Genomic DNA, 21135 nt, shown 5'->3' with positions numbered 1-21135 from the left:
TTTTATTTTACATAGTCATAAAATCAGAATAATAAACACAGCCATGATTGTACTGTTCTATGACCAAAACATACAATGAAAATAGTATGGATTTTGATCATTGTTGAAGATCATGCAGTGACCAATGCTTGTTTATATCTTTGTCCTTTGATCTTTCAGATTTGTAATCATCCCACATTTCCTAATTTGTATGCTAGATATGGTTTAAATGTGAAAGGTATTTATTTGAAGAAATTACAAAACCATTGAATAAAATTAAGAATGGAAATGGGGAATGTGTCAAAGATACAACAACCTGACCAAAGAGCAGAACACAGCAGAAAGCTACCAATGAGTCTTGAATGCAGCAAGAAAATCCCACATCTGGAACCCAGCTTCAGGTGGCCCATTACAAATGTGTACAATTTCAGTGAAAATGAACAGCAGCATACTTAACTCCAAAAACATATAAATAAACTAAGAATAAAAAATCTACAAACTATCAAAGGTCAGAGGCTCCTGACTTTGGACAGACAGACACAAAAATGCTGCTGGGTTAAACATGTTTTGTGAGATCTCAACCCTTTCCTATACCTATAGCCAATGTAGAATAAACAAACAGACAGTAAAAATCCAGTTTAAAAGAAGCCTGATGTCAGAACAGTTAACAAAAGAAACTAAGCAAAGATGCATAAATTAACAAAGAACTACTACCAGTTACTGATGTGCCAGCTCCAGATCTCAGCTAAACTGATTGAAAGATTATCTTCATCATATTAAAATACAGTACAATCCCTCTCATCAAGGGTTTAGTATCATACCATCATAAAACAAGAGTGCACACACTGAAATGTCTCGCCTTTTTTACTAATCATTGATTTTATGTTGATAGTCCTAAATGTAAAGCTTTATTACAACTGTCACATAAACTTAACATTAACCAAGAAAAAACCAAACATTGATCAATGAACCATGAAAATGATGTCAAGGTCAGATAAACATGATAAACCATGCCAGGCAGACATGTACAGCTAACAATTCTTCCATACAACAAATATAGTTGACCTATAGCTTATAGTTTAAGAAAAAACAGACCAAAACACAAAAACTTAACACTGAGCAATGAACTGTGAGAATGAGGTCAAGGTCAAATAAAATCTGCACGACTGACATATGATCATAAAATATTTACATTCACCAAACATAGTTGGTCTATTGCTTATTGTATTAGAAAAATAGACCAAAACTCAAAAACTTAACTTTGACCACTGAACCATGAAAATGAGGTCAAGGTCAGATGATACCTACCAGCTAGACATGTACACCTTACAATCATTCCATACACCAAATATAGTAGACCAATTGCATACAGTATAAGCAAAACAGACCAAAACACAAAAACTTAACTATAACCACTGAACCATGAACATGAGGTCAAGGTCAGATGACACCTGCCAGTTGGACATGTACACCTTACAGTCCTTCCATACACCGAATATACTAGACCTATTGCTTATAGTATCTGAGATATGGACTTGACCACCAAAACTTAACCTTGTTCACTGATCAATGAAATGAGGTCGAGGTCAAGTGAAAACTGTCTGAAGGGCATGAGGACCTTGCAAGGTATGCACATACCAAATACAGTTATCCTACTACTTATAATAAAAGAGAACTTAACATTACAAAAAATTTAAACTTTTTTTTCAAGTAGTCACTGAACCATGAAAATGAGGTCAAGGACATGTGACTGACGGAAACTTCGTATCATGAGGCCTCCATATACAAAGTATGAAGCATCCAGGTCTTCTACTTTCTAAAATATAAAGCTTTTAAGAAGTTAGCTAACACCGCCGCCGCTGCCGGATCACTATCCCTATGTCGAGCTTTCTGCAACTAAAGTCGCAGGCTCGACAATATATGAGAAGAAAATATCCCATATATATCATACCAATTAACAACTGGTTTTAGAATAAATATAAAATTGAGAATGGAAATGGGGAATGTGACAAGGCGACAACAACCTGACCATAGAGTAGATAACAGCTGAAGGCCACCAATGGGTCTTCAATGTAGCGATAAACTCCCTCACCGGAGTATCCTTCAGTTGGCCCCTAAACAAATATGCATACCAGTTCAGTGATAATGGATGTCATACTAAACTCCGAATTATGCGCAAGAAACAAAAATTCAAAATCATACCATATTAACAAAGGCCAGAGGCTCCTGACTTGGGACAGGCGCAAAATTGTGTCCTGTTAAACATGTTTTTGGAGATCCCAACCCTCCCGCTATACCTCTAGCCAATAAAGAAAAACAAATGCACAATAATACGCATAGTAAAACTCGGGCTTAAGAGACGTCTGAGTCTGATGTCTGAATATGAAACAAAAGAAAATAAACAAAATGACAATAATACATAAATAACAACATACTACTAGCAGTTCACTTACATGCCAGCTCCAGACCTCAATTGAACTGATTGAAAGATTATGTCTTCATCATATGAATATCAGGCACAATCCCTCCTAATAGGGGTTTAGTATTATACCATCATGAAATATATGAGAACATAGCTTGTGTCATGCCAACAATTGGTTTTAGAATAAATGTGTTTAATTCGGGTGCAAAGACCCTAAAGGTGAATCAATATTAAAGCCAAAATATGCAATCTGTAATGACCTGACAACAGTATCGTAACTTTATTCCTTCTTAATAAGTCTGTTTAAAGGATTTGTTAGGTCATTGAGATGAATTCTGATATTTTTGTGCTTTGTATAGAATATTACCATAAAAGATTGGATGTGAAATGCCTGAACGTATAAGATGTCTGCATATTGGTTTATATTTACGATTAATATCCTTGATCTGATGATAAAATTAAGTAAAAGATTAGACTAGTTTGTGTGATGAAATAAAGTCATTAATAAAAGAATGCCACAACTTTTAGAAAAGTCTGTAATTTCCATTTATAATTATTCAAGAGACATAACTCAAAATGGTGCAAGTGATGCAACCTAACTCAAAATCTGTAATTTAAGGTAATAAGTATTGTGTGTCATAACATTTGATTTAGGCAAAGTAATGTTAACAGACTGCAGAAAACAATTTCATGAAGTACAGACAGGCAAGAATAATCCTTAATACTTTGTGGACAGGGGCATAAAAAATACTGATGCCTAAAGAAATCTGAACTTAATAACTTTCCAAATTTTAAAAGGTTAGATTTAACATGAAGTCGAAAGTGTGGTGCTAATAACTTTTCCAAACAGAAACTTCCTCTTAGTTGTTTTCTTCGAACAAGAATGTGTCATAATTACATAGATATCCCATCCTTACAACCATTTTCTATGTTCAGTGGACTATTTAAATTGGGTAAAATCTTTAATTTGACAGTAAAATTAGAAAGATCATATCATAAGGAACACATGTGTACTAAGTTTCAAGTTGATTGGATTTCAACTTCATCAAAAACTACCTCGACCATAAACTTCAACCTGAAGCAGGACGGACTGACAGACCAGAAAACATAATGTCCATAAATGGGGCATAAAAATAGTAAGACTTGTTACATACCTTCCAACTTTTGAAGGTTCCCATGGGGGGTTTTTAGTGCGCGACAACAATTTTAAAGGTTACAATTTTAAGCGAAGTATTTTGCACAATCTGGATTGTCTAGAAAAAGTGTCATATTTGAATGATGAGCTTACATGACTTTTTCTTAAGTCTGTTTGCAGGATTCTAGTTATTAAATCAGTAGAAAAGATGAACATGTAGCTAGCAGACCAGGGTTTATTTTCTTGTGTAAGAATATATGATGCATTTTGAAATTTCCAATTTTGAATTATGCACAAAGATGGACCTTTTACAGGTTGGGAACAACACTTCAAATGAGGGGTAACCCTCATTGGAAGAACATAACAACCCACTGTAAAACCTGTTTGTTGGTCTTTGTTAAAAAAGAATAGTACATTGTGCTTTAAATGATTTAATTGAATACAAAAATAACATATTATGTCAATTAATTAGTGAAAAACTACTATTCAGTATTATCTTTATGGTAGTACTAAAATTGAGAATGGAAATGGGGAATGTGTCAAAGAGACAACAACCCCACCAAATAAAAAACAACAGCAGAGGGTCACCAACAGGTCTTCAATGTAGCGAGAAATTCCCGCACCCGGAGGCGTCCTTCAGCTGGCCCCTAAATCATTGAATTTTGTCAATCAGTCATGATTTTATCCTAAAGCTGTGTAAGAACCCTCTTTGCAGATGAAAATTCACCTGCGGCAGTGCCATGTTCCCGATTTTACAACTAGATGAAAACAACAAAGTTCAAAATCTAGCATGTTAGAATAATCTACAGAGAAAATGTTTTTGATTACTTATTAATTTGATCATGAGAAACAAAGAATTTTATTGGCTAAACACAATTGTTTTTCCTTGGGAACAAAATAAGAAACAGATGCTTTTCACTAAATCGTGTTTTAGAGTTTTTTTTAACGATACCTTTAATATAAATATCTTTTAATAAATGCCAGGACGTATTATAAAACGTCCTTGATAAGAGTGAAGAGAATGAACACAGGGCAAACATACTATATGGTCGAAAGAACTCAGGACGAACAGACCAAGAGCGAACATGTAAACAGGGCAAGTTGACCCGAAACCAAATTCATGCATGCATACTACAAATGTCTACATTAAAAACATCCCGTTACAAGTAAACAAACAACGTTCATGTAGATGAGATGAAATCTAATAATTTATGTTAATAAAAGGATACATATTTACGATAGTGATTTTTTTTCAATCCTAACTTTAAAAATTAAATGATTCAGATGCTTAATCATGTGTAAAAATCGGTGTCAAGAATCAGAAGTTGTTGTGAAATTGTAGTGCACAGAAACGGATGCGGCATACGGAGGTGGTAAATGATTTTAAAGTCGGCACCATAGGTCTTCAGAAGACTTGAAGTCTTCTTCAACCAAAAGGCTAACATTGGTATAAGCACTGAATAGCAAGTGATGCAAAAGTACATATAAACCCCAACACTTTTCAACAAAGCATGAAAAGTGACACCAAAGTTCCTAATTATTCTCAGACAGTATATCTTTTTTAAATAATACAAATAATTAACTTTATTTTAACTTTTTTAATCATAAAATTCTATATAAATTCCTGTCAATTTATACCAACCCTATATAAATAACAGATCTAGAATTTGTACATTTCCATGAAACATAGTTTTTATTGAACAATTCTCACGCTAACAAGTTTCTATAATCACATGACTATTCTGTGTAACTGTGTCTCTTTTCGAAATCCCGTCTATGTCCTGCGGCTTCTTCTTTTCCTTTGACATCAACTGGTACATAATACCAAGCCTTATAATCCTGGTTTTCTCTCATCATTGCTCTAATCTTACGTGCTAAAATTCTGAAAATAAACAGAAACATCAATCAATTTCCAAGAAATTTATGCTGCCATGAAACAGTAACCTCAAATCCAAAAAAAGTGTGAAGCATTATTTTTATATTCCATACAACATGTACAATATAGTTGTAGCAAGTCAGAAATATGACAGTTGTTATCCATTCGTTTCACGTGTTTGAGCTTTTGATTTTGCCATTTGATTAGGGACTTTACATTTTGGATTTTCCTCCTAGTTCAGTATTTTTGTGATTTTAAATAAAAAAAATTATATGAAATTAATTTTGTGCATGGTTAAGATTTATCAAAGTGCTTGTAAGCACAGAAGGGTAAAGATTGCGTTTATTTGTCAGGAGAAAGTAAAATCAAATATTGCATTGTCAATACAGCAATGATTGTTGTTGATTCAACTACAATTCTGGACAATGGGAGATAACTTCAAATTTTATAACAATGACATCATTTATATATTTCTGCACCTTGCAAAAGTTATGTAATTTTCTTGACAGATCATTTTGTGACTTGAATATCTGAACATATAATGACTTTGATAAATTTCTGGAAATGTTCATGGATAAGGTGTTTAGAATGCTTTGATCAATGTACTATATTTTGTATATCAAAAGGTAGTGATAAGCCATGGACGATTTAGATATCAATTTGTTAACATAGGGTTTTGATAGCACTTCATACAATCTTTACCCCAAAAGGGGCAGGGTTTAGATAAACTCCACTACTTATGCATGCACATGTCTCAAGTTCAGTAGATGTCCTCTTTCATATCTATACTTATTTGATATATTATTTTAACACCAAGGTGACCAGTTTTTCAGGTTTAAATCTCAGATAAATAGCAAAAACTTGCATTTTGCTATATTCTTTATTACGTGGTCTTGTCAGCCATGTAGGTATATCATTGGAAACATTTAAACAAGACAGCGTATCGAAAAGTGTGGCTAAAAATAGTATCAATAGACAATTTGATGCATTTCTGTCAAAAACTTTGGTTTTAGTGTACATCATTTGTGCATTTAGGGGCATCATCACCTCCATTAGCATGTTGAGTAAGTTGTTGGAAAACAACGATGCTATAATGCACATATTATTCAGCATACTGACCTCTGATAATTGACAATCAGCACTGCTGTCATTGGGGAATTGTGATTAAGTACATACAGAACAAACATTATTTCTAGTTTATCCTTCAAAATGAAGATCACTCAGACACTCGATAAAAGTTAATAGTGCAGGAATACAGGTGATCCCCTCTATCTGGTAGATGATATCATAAAGGTGCACATAATTAACAAGTTTTTTTCTGGTGAAGAACAAACTCAAAATTGGTCTATTTATCCAGCATTTTTAGAGAAAAAAGATTTTGTAAAAGTTTACTTAATGACAGATGTACTATTAAGACAGTTTTGAGGGAAGAGGAAAGTTGGATTGAGCCTTTCAGTCAGGTTAGGTAATAAAGTTTCTGTGCAATTACTTTACCTCTGATCATTTTTGGCATTATCCATCCATTGATAGTGGAGGTTCTGTTCATATACTTTTTCCATAGGTACTGTAAAATGTTTAGCAATGAATCGTCTTATGGGATGCTGAAATTACAAAGCATTGTATTTATCTTCATTGAATCAGAACTGGTATTATAAATTATTTGAATAGCTGTATCTTTAATTTATAACTAAAAAGCACTTCATATGCACTTCCATTTAAAGAAACTTAAGTGATAAAGCTTACACACACTGTGCAATAAATAAAGCAATATGTCTTCAACAAAAAGTTTTATGAATGCCTTAATATTTCAAAAAGATTTATGAAACTTTGCAATTTTCAAAATCAAGAGGTTAAAAAAAGTTTTATTAATGTAAACATGGTAAATTCAATTGAAATTGAAATTGAATTTCGGAAACAAAGGAGAATATTTCACATGCATGTACTGAAAATTCAAATATATTGAAAATTTTGAAGAATGGACAAATAATGAGATTATTGGAATTTAAGGAAAAGCTGCATACCCCTGTACATAGACGTATATGCATCAGAAATTTTAATGCATGTTCTAATTGTTGCGATACTCACACAGTTGCATTATTTACATTAAGGTTTATGGGGAAACTTGATGGAAAGCATAATTATTTACTGTTTCATTGCATTTAATAGAAAAAGAGTACTTTGTGGCAAATAAACCAAGATTTTTATAGAAAATCCACAGCCTTTAATACAAAAGATTTTTGTTATAAAATTTGAAATAAAGATTTTCTCACTTGCTTTTCTATGATGTGCTAGTGTTTATTTTCTACAAAAAGTTCTAACCAACCTGTAAATACCAAAATACCTCGTGCTGAGTCATTAAAGTCGAGAGCACCCTAAAAGGTGTACTTGATTTGGTCCATATTTTTATTTGTTTTAACCAATAACTACATTAATAAACTTGTTTAAAGGAAATCAATGCTAGCACTAAATGCAATAATCCTATATCTATCAGTCATCAAATTGCCAAATATTAGAGTACAAGGATAAAGGCTGTGGATTTTCTATAAAATTTCCATATGTTTAGCATTGAATCAACAAAAGGGTACATAATCCTTAATGAGAAGTTCTCAATGATTTAAAAATCCTACGCATGCATAACATGATGTCTAGTGGTTGTCATTTGTTGATGTGGTTCATAAGTGTTTTATTAGACAGTTGGTTTTCACGTTTGAGTAGTTTTACACAGGTCATTTTTGGGGACCTTTAGAGCTTGCTGTTCAGTGTGAGTCTAGTCTTCGTGTTGAAGACTGTACTTTGACCTATTTATGGTTTACTTTTACAAATTGTGACTTGGATGGAGAGTTGTCTCATTGGCACTGATAACACATCTTATTTTATCTATGTATATTGTATTACTATACCTTTTCATATTCCCAATGATGAGGCTGGTAACCTTCTGGAATATCTGTTAGTTCTCCCTGACCTAAATATAAAAGAAATCAACCTTATTTTCTTGGCAAAGGAACTATGAAAACATTCAGGTTCACAGGTAGTAATTAAATTTATAACAAATATATACATGATATATATACATATATATAGTTTACTGTTACAGTTTGAAGAATACCTTTGTTTTGTAGCAAATTTTACAATATTCAAATTAAAGGTTTCATAACAAGTGAGAGTTGGATATTTCATCATATTAATTAAGTTTTTTAATTCAAATATAATTATGAAAGAGGTTTGTAAAGCCTTTGACAGGTTTATTATTACAATCTCTATCTATAATAGTGTTCAAGATAATACAAGCAAAGAAAGATAAATGGGGAATATGTCCATGGAACACAGATGATGCCCCGACTTGCAAATATATTATATAAAGTTATAAAGGGGCATATATGAAGAACAGTATAAAAAGTGACACAACAAAATATTTGTACTTGATCTGAGTTTTGTGGTAATAACTATTGTGTAAAAGTTTCATAGCATTTGGTTGAGGCAAACTTAAGTTAAATAACAGATTTTTAAGTTTAAGTAAATAGAAATCTACTTTTAAAGGGGCATAAAGAGGCAAACTTAAGTTAAATAACAGATTTTTAAGTTTAAGTAAATAGAAATCTACTTTTAAAGGGGCATAAATCTAGAACAGTAAAGGAAAAACCTCCAAAATTCAATCTTAATCTGTATTTGGTGTCAAAAAGCAAATTGTGTATAAGTTTCATAACATTTGGTTGAAGCTAACTTAAGTTAAAAAAATTAAAGGAAACAAAAAATTCATCAATTTTTCACTTGTAAAGGGCATAACTCTAGAACCTTTATATTGACCCACTAAAATCCAATGTTGATCTCTATTTTGTGGTAAGAAGCATTGTGTTTAAGTTTCATAACATTTGGTTGAGGCAAACTAAAGTTGGAGAATGGAAATGAAAAATTCAGCAATTTTTTTATTTGTCAATGGTGAATACTCGAGAATGGTTTAAGTGTGCCACCAAAATTCAAACTTGATCTATATTTTGTATATGGGCTATTTCAAAAAAAATTATGCCTTTCCTTTAAACCTTTGTCAGTCTCTTGTATGATACTATATCTGTAATGTTTTTATGTCAGATAATGTATTATGATTAGTTGGTCCTAACTACCAAAGATAATAGCAGTATGTGCTCTGTTTAAAAAATATTGTCCAAAATTGTACCTCAAAATGTCAGGAGTGTAACGCTTTTAGTGTGACATTTAGAAGAAAGCATGTGCATTCATTGATGATATAGAATAAATAAGAGCAGATACAATACCAAACAATGTCTTTCATCCAACTATTATATCTTGACTATGATTTCTTGTTCAATTCTTCCATATATTTACATTTTCATGAGACTCATAAGGTAAGTCAAATAAGTTTGTGTAAAAAAAAAATGTTAGTAAAAGTCAATATGCTGCCAGAAAATGTCTTTGTAGGTGAAATAACATGTTTCTGTACATCTTGCAGGGTTTATTTTTTTTGTTTAGTATCATAGCTTGGCACAGGTGCATCCAGTTGACCCTGAAGTTCTACTACTGGAATATTATGGTTACAATAAGAGGACTACCCAGGTCCGTCAGGAGTGTAACAACTGGGTTAAGATGTATTTTTTTTTAGAAACAATGTTGTTATAGTTGTTGTTTTTTCTTGAATTTCAGTGAACATTACCTGTTACAGTTTATCAGTAACAAACATGCCATTATTATGGCCTTCATTGCTTTTGTATGCTCAATACTTCAATGTCAGGAGTGTAACACAAAAAATGCCTTATTTCAATCTTATTAGCAAAGGTAAGTTATTGGAAGAAAAACAAGTTGACAATTATTATAAAATGACATTACTACACCTCAGCTTAACACAGAATACAAGTCTACATCATTACTTCTGAAATTTTTGAACTAAAATTGCAATTGAACTAGCTTGTTTAAATGTGTTACAGTCCTGACATACAAGTATTGAGCATAAACAAGCAATAAAGGCCATAATAATGGCATGTTTGTTACTGAAAATATGCAACAGACAGTGTTCACACTCAAATTCCAGAAAAGAAAACCAATAATAACAACATTGTTTCTATAAAAAATAACATGAATGTTACACTTAAACATTTTAAAGCGTTACACTCCTGACATTTTTGGGTACATTTTTGAACAATTTTTAATATACCGAGCACATACTGCTACCATCTTTGGTAGTAAGAACAAACTTATCATAATACATCATCTGACATAAAAACAGCATATATATAGTATCAAACAAGAGACTGAACAAGGTTTAAAGGAAAGCCATCTTTTTTTTTAAATAGACAATTAGCAAAATTGGTAAATATGTAAGAAGTATATAATTTTTTGTAACCTGTTCTTAATTTGCACTAAAATAATATGTGAAATATAAAGACTCTACATGATTTCAGGTCAGTTTCAGGTTAAAATATGGTAGCAATAAATTATGGTCAGGAGTGTAACATTTGTTACACTCCTGACAAGTTTCTGATGTAGCTTTTCTATAACAAAATTCAACAGGATTCTTTATTTAAATAATTGTAACATCTTTACAATGTAATGAGAAAGCCGATCTGTCCTGTAAAAAGGATTTTTCTGCACACTATTCACCAAAGATTCTTAAAAATTGCAGTGTAATTCTTATTAAACATGTTAAAAGTTTGCTCTTTGCTCAGAAATTAAAAAAATATCTAATCAAATATCTAATAAATTTATTTATTTGTGAGATTGTAAATTTAAAATAGATATCATTACTGATTTTCTACACATTCCATTAAAAAACAGTCTCACAGTTACTGAAAAAATATGTCAGGAGTGTAACAAAAGGATAAAAAACACATGTTTGTATTTTTTAAATGAAGAAAACTTAGAATTGACTGAAGCAATTGTTGTGAAATTTTCAGAGGATGTAATTAGATCATATATGTTTGCTTCCTTCTACTTTTTATATAAAATTAAAGCTTTTGCAAAGAGTATAAAAACTTTTGAAATAAAATATTAAAGAATACACTAAAAATTGGTGAAATTTACATATTTAAAAAAAAAATACACTGTTTATAAGTAAAAAAAAATTGCAGGAAAATCATTTAGTACCTTTATTGCAACAAACAAAAATATTACATTGATATTTATATTCTTATTTATGTTTGTCAGTTGATATTATTATTTTGTTGTTTCCTTTGAAAAGTGGATGAATTCTTATGAGTAAAGTGTTGTTAAAATTTTTGTTTTTATTATTTTGCATTAACCCTTGGTAGTTTTGTAAACTTGAATGTCTCTGGATTAAAGAAAAATGATAGAAAAAAGATTAGCAATGACTTAATTTTTTATCATGTTTGTCACACTTTGGCATCATTCTTTTTTTAAATAGCCCATATATAGTAGTTAGCATTGTGTAAAAGTATCATAACATTTTGATGAGACAAACTAAAGTTGGAGAATGGTAATGAAAAATTCTGCAATTTTTCTACTTGTAAAGGGCATAACTAAAGAACAATTTAAGAGAGGACACCAAAACTGAAAATTGACCTGGTAATAAGCATTGTGTTTAAGTTTCATAATATTTTGTTGAGGCAGACTAAAGTTAGAGAACAGAAACTGTAAAGGAGCATAACTCTAGAACAATTTTTGTGACGCCACCAAAATTCAAACCTGATCTATTTTTTGTTGTAATAAACGTTCTATATAAATTTCATAACATTTGGTTCAGGCAATCTAAAGTTTGAGAACGGAAACCAACTTTAGTATGTATGTTTGGACAAGGGTAAAACTACATGCACCCTCCACTACGATGGGGGCATAAAAATGGTAAAAATCACCTTTACATATATTTTATAAGAAGTTGTCTATTAATTTTGATCAAGATAGACCATATGTAGATCTTGACATTTTGTAAATGTACACAACAGATTTTCCTCTATCTAGGTTTTAATATTAAAAGACAATATTTGTATTTTATAACTTCAATGGCAATATCAGTCGACCAGTGGGATAATTGAACACAATTTTAAAACTAAACTAAAAACCCAAATGTTGATTTAGGCCTAATTTGGCCCATTAGTTTCAGTGAAGATTATTTTTGTAATATTTTTGGTCAGAGGAGCTTTAAAGTACCAGTACTAAATACTAACCACCAAAGATGTTAAATGCTGCTACTATCAGTATACATGGTATAGCTCCAACCCAGAAGAAGAAATGCTGTAAAATAAAGGATATAAACTAAGTCAAATAAATAGTAAGTCATTTTATTTGCTGTGACATGGAAATGCAGGGGAGATAACTTAAAAGTACAGATTTATTGTTAATTTATTCTGTTACTGATATTTTATCTGTACACAGGGGAGACAACTTAAAAATAAAGATAATTTTATTCTGCATGCTGCTATCACTGCACATACCGACATAGTACATAACAAAAATAAATCTTAAAAGATATTACTAAAATGTTTAAATTTCAGATTTTTCTTTTAAAATGTCATAATTATTATCATTTAATAAGGTTTCAATCATGTTGATAAGGGGAAATCATCTGTAGAGCATCTAACAAGAAATAAGGTGATATATAGATAGAGGAAGATACGGTGTGAGTGCCAATGAGACAACTCTCCATCCAAATAACAATTTATAAAAGTAAACCATTATAGGTCAATGTACGGCCTATATACACATAAATTTACTTTTCTACATTATGTGGACCCCTAAAATCCTATATATATATATATTACATAATACATACAAATTCATCTTTGAGAGTATTGTAGACACTCCTGGAAGCTGTTTTAATCATCGTAGGGGGCCCTCCACCTCCTCCCATTTGTCTGACAATACCTGTAATTATACAATTATACGGGGTATAATGAACTGTAGATTAATTATCATTTGTACCAAATCTTGTGCTGTATTAGTGTTGGTCAACCATAAATGTTCGAAAAAGTTTGATTTTTTTAAAGATTTTGCAGACATTGGCAAATTGAAATTCATAAATCACAAAATAAAATGTTTATCTAACAATAAACAATCGTGTATTATCAAAGAAAATTGGTACCCTAAAATAAATTAATCTCTGTTTTCCAACACGCTAATTTATCAGCTCTTCAAAATATTCATGATAATAATGAGTTTACTTCGGAATATTCTGAGGAAACATTAATTGACTAAATGCACATCTGATTTACTGTGAATTTAAATTATATCATATTATTGGCTTTCATTTATCATGTTTATATACATGTATATGCAGTCTCAGGTTAAGCCTATAGGTATAAAATAAAAATAATAATCAGTATATCAAAGGTTGAGAATAAAAAGCTATTGGTGTGAAGCAAGTCAAAGTTATATTGTATCAGGTCAAAAGATACAATATTAGAGGCCAGTACAAGTAATGTACATGTAAATATACAGTGTTCCAGCTAGCATGAAATAGAGGGGCGCTGTGCCCTGCCCCAAAAATTTTGCGCACCTCTGCCTTTTAAAAGCGCCCCTGTGCCCCTCTGTGCCCTTTTGAAATTTGTTTTAAAAAACGATCTTTTTTCCTCATATTGTATTTTGTTGAGTTCTTTATACACACACTTCATTAAGACAACAGATTAAAATTGTTGACACTTGTTACCTGTATATAATCACCTATTCGATTAGAGTCAATTACTTAATCAGGTGAAATTTACGACCCTGTCTAATCCCTTTGCTCTGAAGCACCAAACATCAAAGTTAAATGAATTGATTATTTTAACACCTGACGATGCAAAATAGAATGTGAACAATGTTCATTTCTATTGTATTTGTTATTTATGAAATAACGTTCATTTAAAAAGAATCATTCCAATAGGTCAACACGCAAAATGCTGACGAAAAAAAGAAATTGACCAACTCGGAAATGACAAGAAGAAAATATCAAAGACTTGCCAGTCTATTACATCTTTTTTGTCAAGAATAATGACCATCAAAAGTTAAAAAAATAATTTAATTCTTTACCTTTATGAAAAATCAAGAAGAAGAAAGGTTTCTATCAAATATCGCAATTGTTCTTCGATTGTAAATTCCGCCGATTACGGAACACTCGAAAGTCCGATTTTTATATCATTTTTTTCTTAAATTGAAATCCGTTTTGACTAACTTTAATAATGATATTATTAAATACGCTCAACATGAAGTAAATGGAGATGCTTGTTGAATTGATAATAAACTTACAAAATTGAATCAATTTATTATTGTGCCGATTACGGAGCTCTCGAATGTCCGATTTTTTTGTATCAATTTTCTTTATATTGAAATCACAGGCACTTGTTTCTATCCATTGGAAGACCCCCTATCAACGTATATTTCCGTAAATATACGTTGATAGGGGGTCTCCCAATGAATAGAAACAAGTGCCTGTGATTGAAATTCGTTTTGACAAACTTATTGATTTTATTAGATACGCTCAACATGAAATTTACGGAGATGCTTGTTGATTTGAACAGACAACAGTGAAACAATGTATGGTTATACAGAGATAGAAGCTCTGGCAAATACATTTGACATAGACCCTGAAACTCTCCTTATTCAATAACAGGACTTTATAGCTCTTGTGTCATCAGCAGAACTTACAGATCGTTCCTTATCTAGTCTGCTAGAGCTATTTCATTCACCTTGTCATTAGGATAATCAAAGAGCTGAAAGCTCTGAAGAAAAATGACGCCACTGTCTCTAATATTGGGATAGTTTTTATGCAAGTCTTGATTTTCACATACCGTAATTAGTTTAACAATGCAACATGTCTCGTAAGCATATAATTGATATTCGTATATGTGTGTGTGTGAAGTGAAGGTGCCAACTGGCTGGGTTTTTTTTTAAGACAAATGAATAGGTCAAGACTACCTGAATTGTACAAATAAATACCGTATAAAGGCTTCTATATTTCTCACTGGTACATAGGCTGAATCCGGGTCCGTTCGCGCCCATTCACGTTTGCACCAACTCATGTTCGCCCCCTTTCACTTTATCACCCTACATGTTCGCAACTAATCTTAATTGGTTTTGTGTTTAATAACTCTGTAAGCAAGTGTTTTCTTATAAGTATAATTGTTGTCATTGTCTCAAAATAAAGTGAGACAGCATTTTTTTTTTGTGTTGAATAAATCTTAATCATGTTTTGGATAGCGTATTGTTAAAGATAATAATAATCCTTTCTAAATAAAGTGGTATTTTGTCAACGTTTTATTTAGCGTTGAATAACTCTTAATCATGTTTTGGTTAGTGTATTGCTATACTTTGTTTCATTGACCTCTTTCATAATGAAGTGAGATTCTGACTATTTTTTTTCTGTGTGTTGAATAAATTTTATCATGTTTTGGTTATAATAGTGGATTGCTATATTTTGGTTCCTATATTTTATTGTTTCGTTGTTTCAGATCAAAGGGCTTAAAAACAATTATCTTTTGTGTTTTTCCTTTAAAATCTTCAATGTTTTACTCATACCAAGCTAAAAATACATTCAGTATTTACACCAAAGCAATTTAAAACAACAATCATGATTTTCCAATTATTCAACTTGAATTTGAATTAAAATTGGGCGCCAATGAGTAGAGTGCGAATGGACCTTGGGTGTGAACGTGCGAGGTGCGAAAGTGTATTGGGCGCAAACAGACCTGATACCACATAGTCTGAACCCCCTTCTCCCACAAAATATGATGTAAATTAAAAACAAATTGTTCAGAGAATAATTGAAGTCTTTCCACTAGAAAAGATCTATTTTTATATTGAAATATGAAAAATCAGTTTAAAATGTTAGTTCCTATGGCTTTATGACGTCCTATTAACCTATGACCTTGACCTCAATTTCAAGGTCACAAACCATGGACCTTGAATCAAAATATCCTAGGTCTTTAATATGTTTGGTTAATGAGAACTACCACTTGACGCGTAATTTTAAATGTAAGATGGACAAAAACTCCCTTTTATTGTATGCGCAGCCTTTCAACCAAAATATACAAGTAAGTACATGTCGCAACTAATAATTTATGAAAAATTATTTGTCAAAATGTCATACAGTATTTGAAAAGAAGTGAAAATAAGCCAAAATCAAAATTTATAATATGACCTTGACCTTTGACATTGACCTCATTTTCATTTTTAGTACCAATGACCTCATGAAGACCCTAGGTCTCTATCAGTTATGGTTTACCAGTTGAAAATGCATATCGCTTGAATCAAATGAAAAAGGGGGAATAACTCTCATATGGAGTCCCCATAGAGCTATGGTTCAAACGAATATTCTTATCCTAAATATGTAACGAGCAATTTGGTAAAATAAAATCTTTTACGGTTATGAAGGAGAGGTGGCCACAAGAAAAACAGTGTTTGGGGAGATAACTCTTACAACGTAATGTATTTTGTTATAATTACATTTGATATATGTTTCATTATAATACTTTATTCTGATTGGCTAACTGCACATCACATGTTATTCCTCAAGCAATTGCATCACTCAATAAAACTTTTCATTCATGATAACACGTGGTCCCACAATAAAGTGCACAGATGAATTGAATAAAAAAGTTATAAAATTCGTGTTTTCATGATCCTAGCTAAAAAAAGTAATTATAAGTATTGAATGTTTCTTTTTGTAACCTCATAGGGTTGCAAAAGCGTTGACCGTGTGCACATTTTTTAGAATGAAGCGCTTATGCGCTTCATACAAAAAGTACTTCGGTCAACGCTTTTACACCTCAATGAATTTACAAAAAAAAGCATTCAATACTTATGTGCAGTTGTAAATTTTTAAAGCAAAAAGAGTTAATACTAACTTTCACTTTTTTGGATGTTCATGTACATTTTGAATGTATTTATTTTTCTCAACTACATGAATTTTTTGGTGTATTTTTAATGATATATATGAGTAGTCCAAATAATTATTACGTCTGGCAAGGCTTTTTAAATTTTATTCTGGGACACCTTCCTATGACCACAAGGCTATGTTAATTTTTTTCTGGGACGCCTTCTTAGGAAGCCTTCCTACGAACGTCTTAGGAAGGCGTCCCAGAAAAAAATAAAATAGCCTTAGGCAGCAACCATTTGATTTTCTGGGGGGGGCTATGGTTTTTTTTTCTGCACAAACTTTTTTTTTCGCCTTCGGCGAAGAACAATCTATTTTTTTAGCGACAAACCGAAAACAGTTTTTTTTCTTTCAATTTTAGCATTACATATAGTGGGAGCTGAGGGTGAAACAAACAATTTTTTTTTCTCAGGGTCCAAAACAAATTATTTTTTTCACCAAAACCTGGAAACAAACTTTTTTTTCCAAAAAAAACCATAGCCCCCCCCCCCCCAGAAAATCAAATGGTTGCTGCCTTATTGGATATTTTTATGCATTATTTAACCAGTTGAGTCTTTTACAGGATTGTTTGTTTAATGCTGTTTAAACATTACTGAAAAAAAAACCACCTTAAATTTGCTAATTATTTGGCATGAAAGTTTGATTTATTGAAAGGGACTCATAGTTTTCCATTTAATTTTAATAATTGTCTAATGGTTAAAACAATAGCTTCGTTGTTTACTTTTATACACAACAACATATTCACTTTGGTCTCGTTGTTTACCTAATATTCACTATGTACTTGGTAACAGTTATTAATTAATTGAATAGAAAATATTATAATAAATATTATGGGGACGGAGTCCCCAATTATATGGGGACGAAGTCCCCAATAACAGTAGAAAATTCAATAAAAAAAAAAATTCGGGAAAATTTCCCGAATTTTTCATTGTACTAATGAACTCAAAATCGTTCAATTTTTTTTATGTCATGTTTTGAAATCCCGGACCTGCGCAGAAATGTACAATATACTTCCTTTTTCCGGTCTTGTTTGTATGAAACTTTGAGTAAAATATATATTTATCAGTCTAGTATAAAATAGGAAGAAACGCGCAATACCAATTTCATTTTTAATAATTCCTTGATATGAAAAAACGTTACCTGATGATAGCGTTTCTTTGTTTACATTGCATATGACGTCATAATTTAAATAACGTCACAACTAAAATCCCTAACAACAGAACCAAAATCGGAAACGTTACGGTATTTCCGTTTCTTTTTTTTTGACAAATAATTAAGTTACAAAAAAATAATTCATACAGACTTCGTCCCCATTTACAGGTAATGCCTGCCTCATATTATGGGGACGGAGTCCCCAATTACGGTAGAAAAAAAAAAAAAAAAAAATCGGGAAAATTTCCCGAATTTTTCATTGTACTAATGAACTCAAAATCGTTAACTTTTTTTTATGTCATGTTTTGAAATCCCGGACCGGCGCAGAAATCTACAATGTACTTCCTTTTTCCGGTCTCGTTTGAATGAAACTTTTAGTATTTAATATATATTTATCGGTCTAGTATAAAATAGGAAGGAACGCAATACCAATTTCATTTTTAATAATTGTTTGATATGAAATAAACGTTACCTGATGAAAGCGTTTCTTTGTTTACATTGAACATGACGTCATAACTAAAATAACGTCACAACTAAAATCCCTAACAACAGAACCAAAATCGGAAACGTTACGGTATTTCCGTTTCTTTTAATTTAAACATGTTTGAATTGAAATAAAAACTAATTTATACAAACTTCGTCCCCATTCACAGGTTATGCCTGCCTCATATTATTGGAAGCCGAATTGACGTCAAATAGGTGCCGATTTGACTAGATGCCAATTTAACCAGGTGCCGACTTGACTTGTACGTTTCAATTCCTCTGCGATCGTTTGCGGTATTTTCTTGAGAAAACCTATTTTCCATCATCAAAGAGAAGAAGAAACTGCTTGAAATGATTCCCGAACGCTTCGTGATTGTTAAAATAAGTTTAATTCACTCAAAAAACAATTTTAAAACTTGCGATGTTTAAACAGGAAGTTTCAAAAGCACGTGTAAAAGAAGAAATTAACCGGTGAGAGTGGAAATCCGTACATAACATATATCACTATAGTACGACTTTTAAAGCAAAACAGTTTCATCCTTTTGTAAAACAGTCTTTAATATACCTATCACATTAATGTTTGAAGGGTCTTAAGCTTATTCAAACCATATAAGTCGGTATGAAACACCAAAACGGAATGATAATAACCGATTACGTTTTGTAGTTTACAAAATTCTGGACTGGTTCCTGTCAAACTACAACACTTTCTTCGACTGTAGTGGAATACAAACAGAAACCAGTTAGTTTGTAAACTGGTTCCTGGCTGATTACTACACAATGCTCATGCATAATGATAACACAAGCACATTCCTCCAGTTTGTATTGAAATTAGTAAATACGAAACCAAGCGCGGTAGGCAGAGAAATCAGGTCGGCAGTTATGGAACAATGACTGCGTCATTTTCCAAAAACCTATTATCTATGTACCCTCTTGTTGCAAAACTATTCAGTGTTGCAATTTGACATGTACAACCACTCAGAACAGCAGAGGTGGAGAAAATATTCTCTCAGGTCAAATTGATAAAGACAAGTCACAGGGCAAACTTGAAAACACAGACATTAACAAAAATATCAACTGTAAAATTAAACTGTGATGAAACAAATGTGTGACAACCTTCTTCAAAAAGAAAAACAGAAGATTTGTCATTGTTGTTTAATATTTATTTGCATTTGAACTCTTCTTTGAAAAAATCTGTAGTTCTGAAAGAGAAAGGAATATAGTAATGTCTATTATTGCTATCAGTTTGATTTTAACTTATAAGTTCTATCTAAATGATTTTTAAACTTGTATATAATAGCTATTTAACTTAGCTACATGCTTGCTAAAAATATGTCTTTATGTGGTAATATTAAGTATTTGATTTTTTTCAGTGTGAATGCGCTAAAGTGCCCTTTTTAAAAACGCGCCCCTCTATTTTCAAATCCTAGCTGGAACACTGATATACATGTATAACAAATCTCAAAAAGAGGTACGTGTAAACAACTATGATGACTATCAGATTGACAATACCCAACACCCTTTTTGTTCATTTTACTTTGTTGCATATATTCTGAAATAACATTTGGGCAACAGTTTCGTTCAGCAAAAATATGTCATATATATTGGTATTCATATGGTACAGGTAATTTACATATACATGTACATGATATATATTGGTCACAGATTACTCTGAAGGCCAATGGCTGTTTTGCCCGACAAGCTGGGACCGTGGGACGTTAGAGCTCGTCCATATAAAAAAGTGGATATTTGCCCATCCAAAATAGATGCGCTGCTTCATCGCTTCTGGTGCAGAAATTATAACAGCCATGGAATTATATAAATTGGGTATCAATTTGTTCATTTTTCATTTATCTCTTTGTTTATATAAGTATCATCTACCTACCACCTCTTATTTTCTCATATTAAGACAGTTTTTTTACACTTTAGAAGTGGAGACTAGAGTGTAGCATATTCATGATTTCATGGTTGTTTTTATAGAACTATTTGATATCTTAAATCTACAATCATACCAGACTGCAAAGTCTTAGTTGCAAGAGCATTATGTTTTGTCGATAAGGAAATTATTTGCTTTGTTCCTCTCACGATAGAGGGTCTTAAGCAACTTAGAACACCCATAGTGTCCCTTTCCCAAGGTGATCCCTCAACTCTGGGAACAGTATCAAAGCTTATGCTACAGGCGGTAAACTAGGTACCAGTTATAATTATTGATATCCTACATGCAAAATAAAAATAATATAATATTTCTGAAAAAGTATCACAATTTTCATTCACCATCTGCT

At 31.7% G+C, this 21135-nt stretch overlaps 1 protein-coding gene across 1 annotated transcript; it reads right to left on the bottom strand.

The window, feature by feature from the left end:
• Nucleotides 1-5119: 5119 nt before the first annotated feature.
• On the bottom strand, nucleotides 5120-21040 carry LOC139500727 (NADH dehydrogenase [ubiquinone] 1 beta subcomplex subunit 5, mitochondrial-like). The gene is made up of 6 exons (XM_071289565.1): nucleotides 20866-21040; nucleotides 13145-13236; nucleotides 12540-12606; nucleotides 8313-8374; nucleotides 6907-7013; nucleotides 5120-5418 (listed from the first exon to the last, which is right to left on the bottom strand). Exons 1-6 carry the CDS (start codon nucleotides 20969-20971, stop codon nucleotides 5274-5276), a joined length of 579 nt encoding a protein of 192 aa, XP_071145666.1. The 5' UTR covers nucleotides 20972-21040; the 3' UTR covers nucleotides 5120-5273.
• Nucleotides 21041-21135: the final 95 nt, after the last annotated feature.

This window comes from Mytilus edulis, chromosome 13, assembly GCF_963676685.1.
Source record: "Mytilus edulis chromosome 13, xbMytEdul2.2, whole genome shotgun sequence".
Classification (NCBI taxonomy): Eukaryota; Metazoa; Mollusca; class Bivalvia; order Mytilida; family Mytilidae; genus Mytilus; species Mytilus edulis.
The sequence above is the reverse complement of the archived record's forward strand: the minus strand, read 5'-3'. Positions and strand labels throughout refer to the sequence as shown.

Bases quoted from the DNA above. Each gene is read 5' to 3' on its own strand.
- LOC139500727 (XM_071289565.1), bottom strand. From the start codon at position 20,971: ATGGGTGTTCTAAGTTGCTTAAGACCCTCTATCGTGAGAGGAACAAAG. The intron at 13,237-20,865 runs GTATGATTGTAG...GTATAATTACAG, and splicing joins AACTAAGACTTTGCAGTCTG to GTATTGTCAGACAAATGGGA. The intron at 7,014-8,312 runs GTATAGTAATAC...TTGTAATTTCAG, and splicing joins ATCATTGGGAATATGAAAAG to CATCCCATAAGACGATTCAT.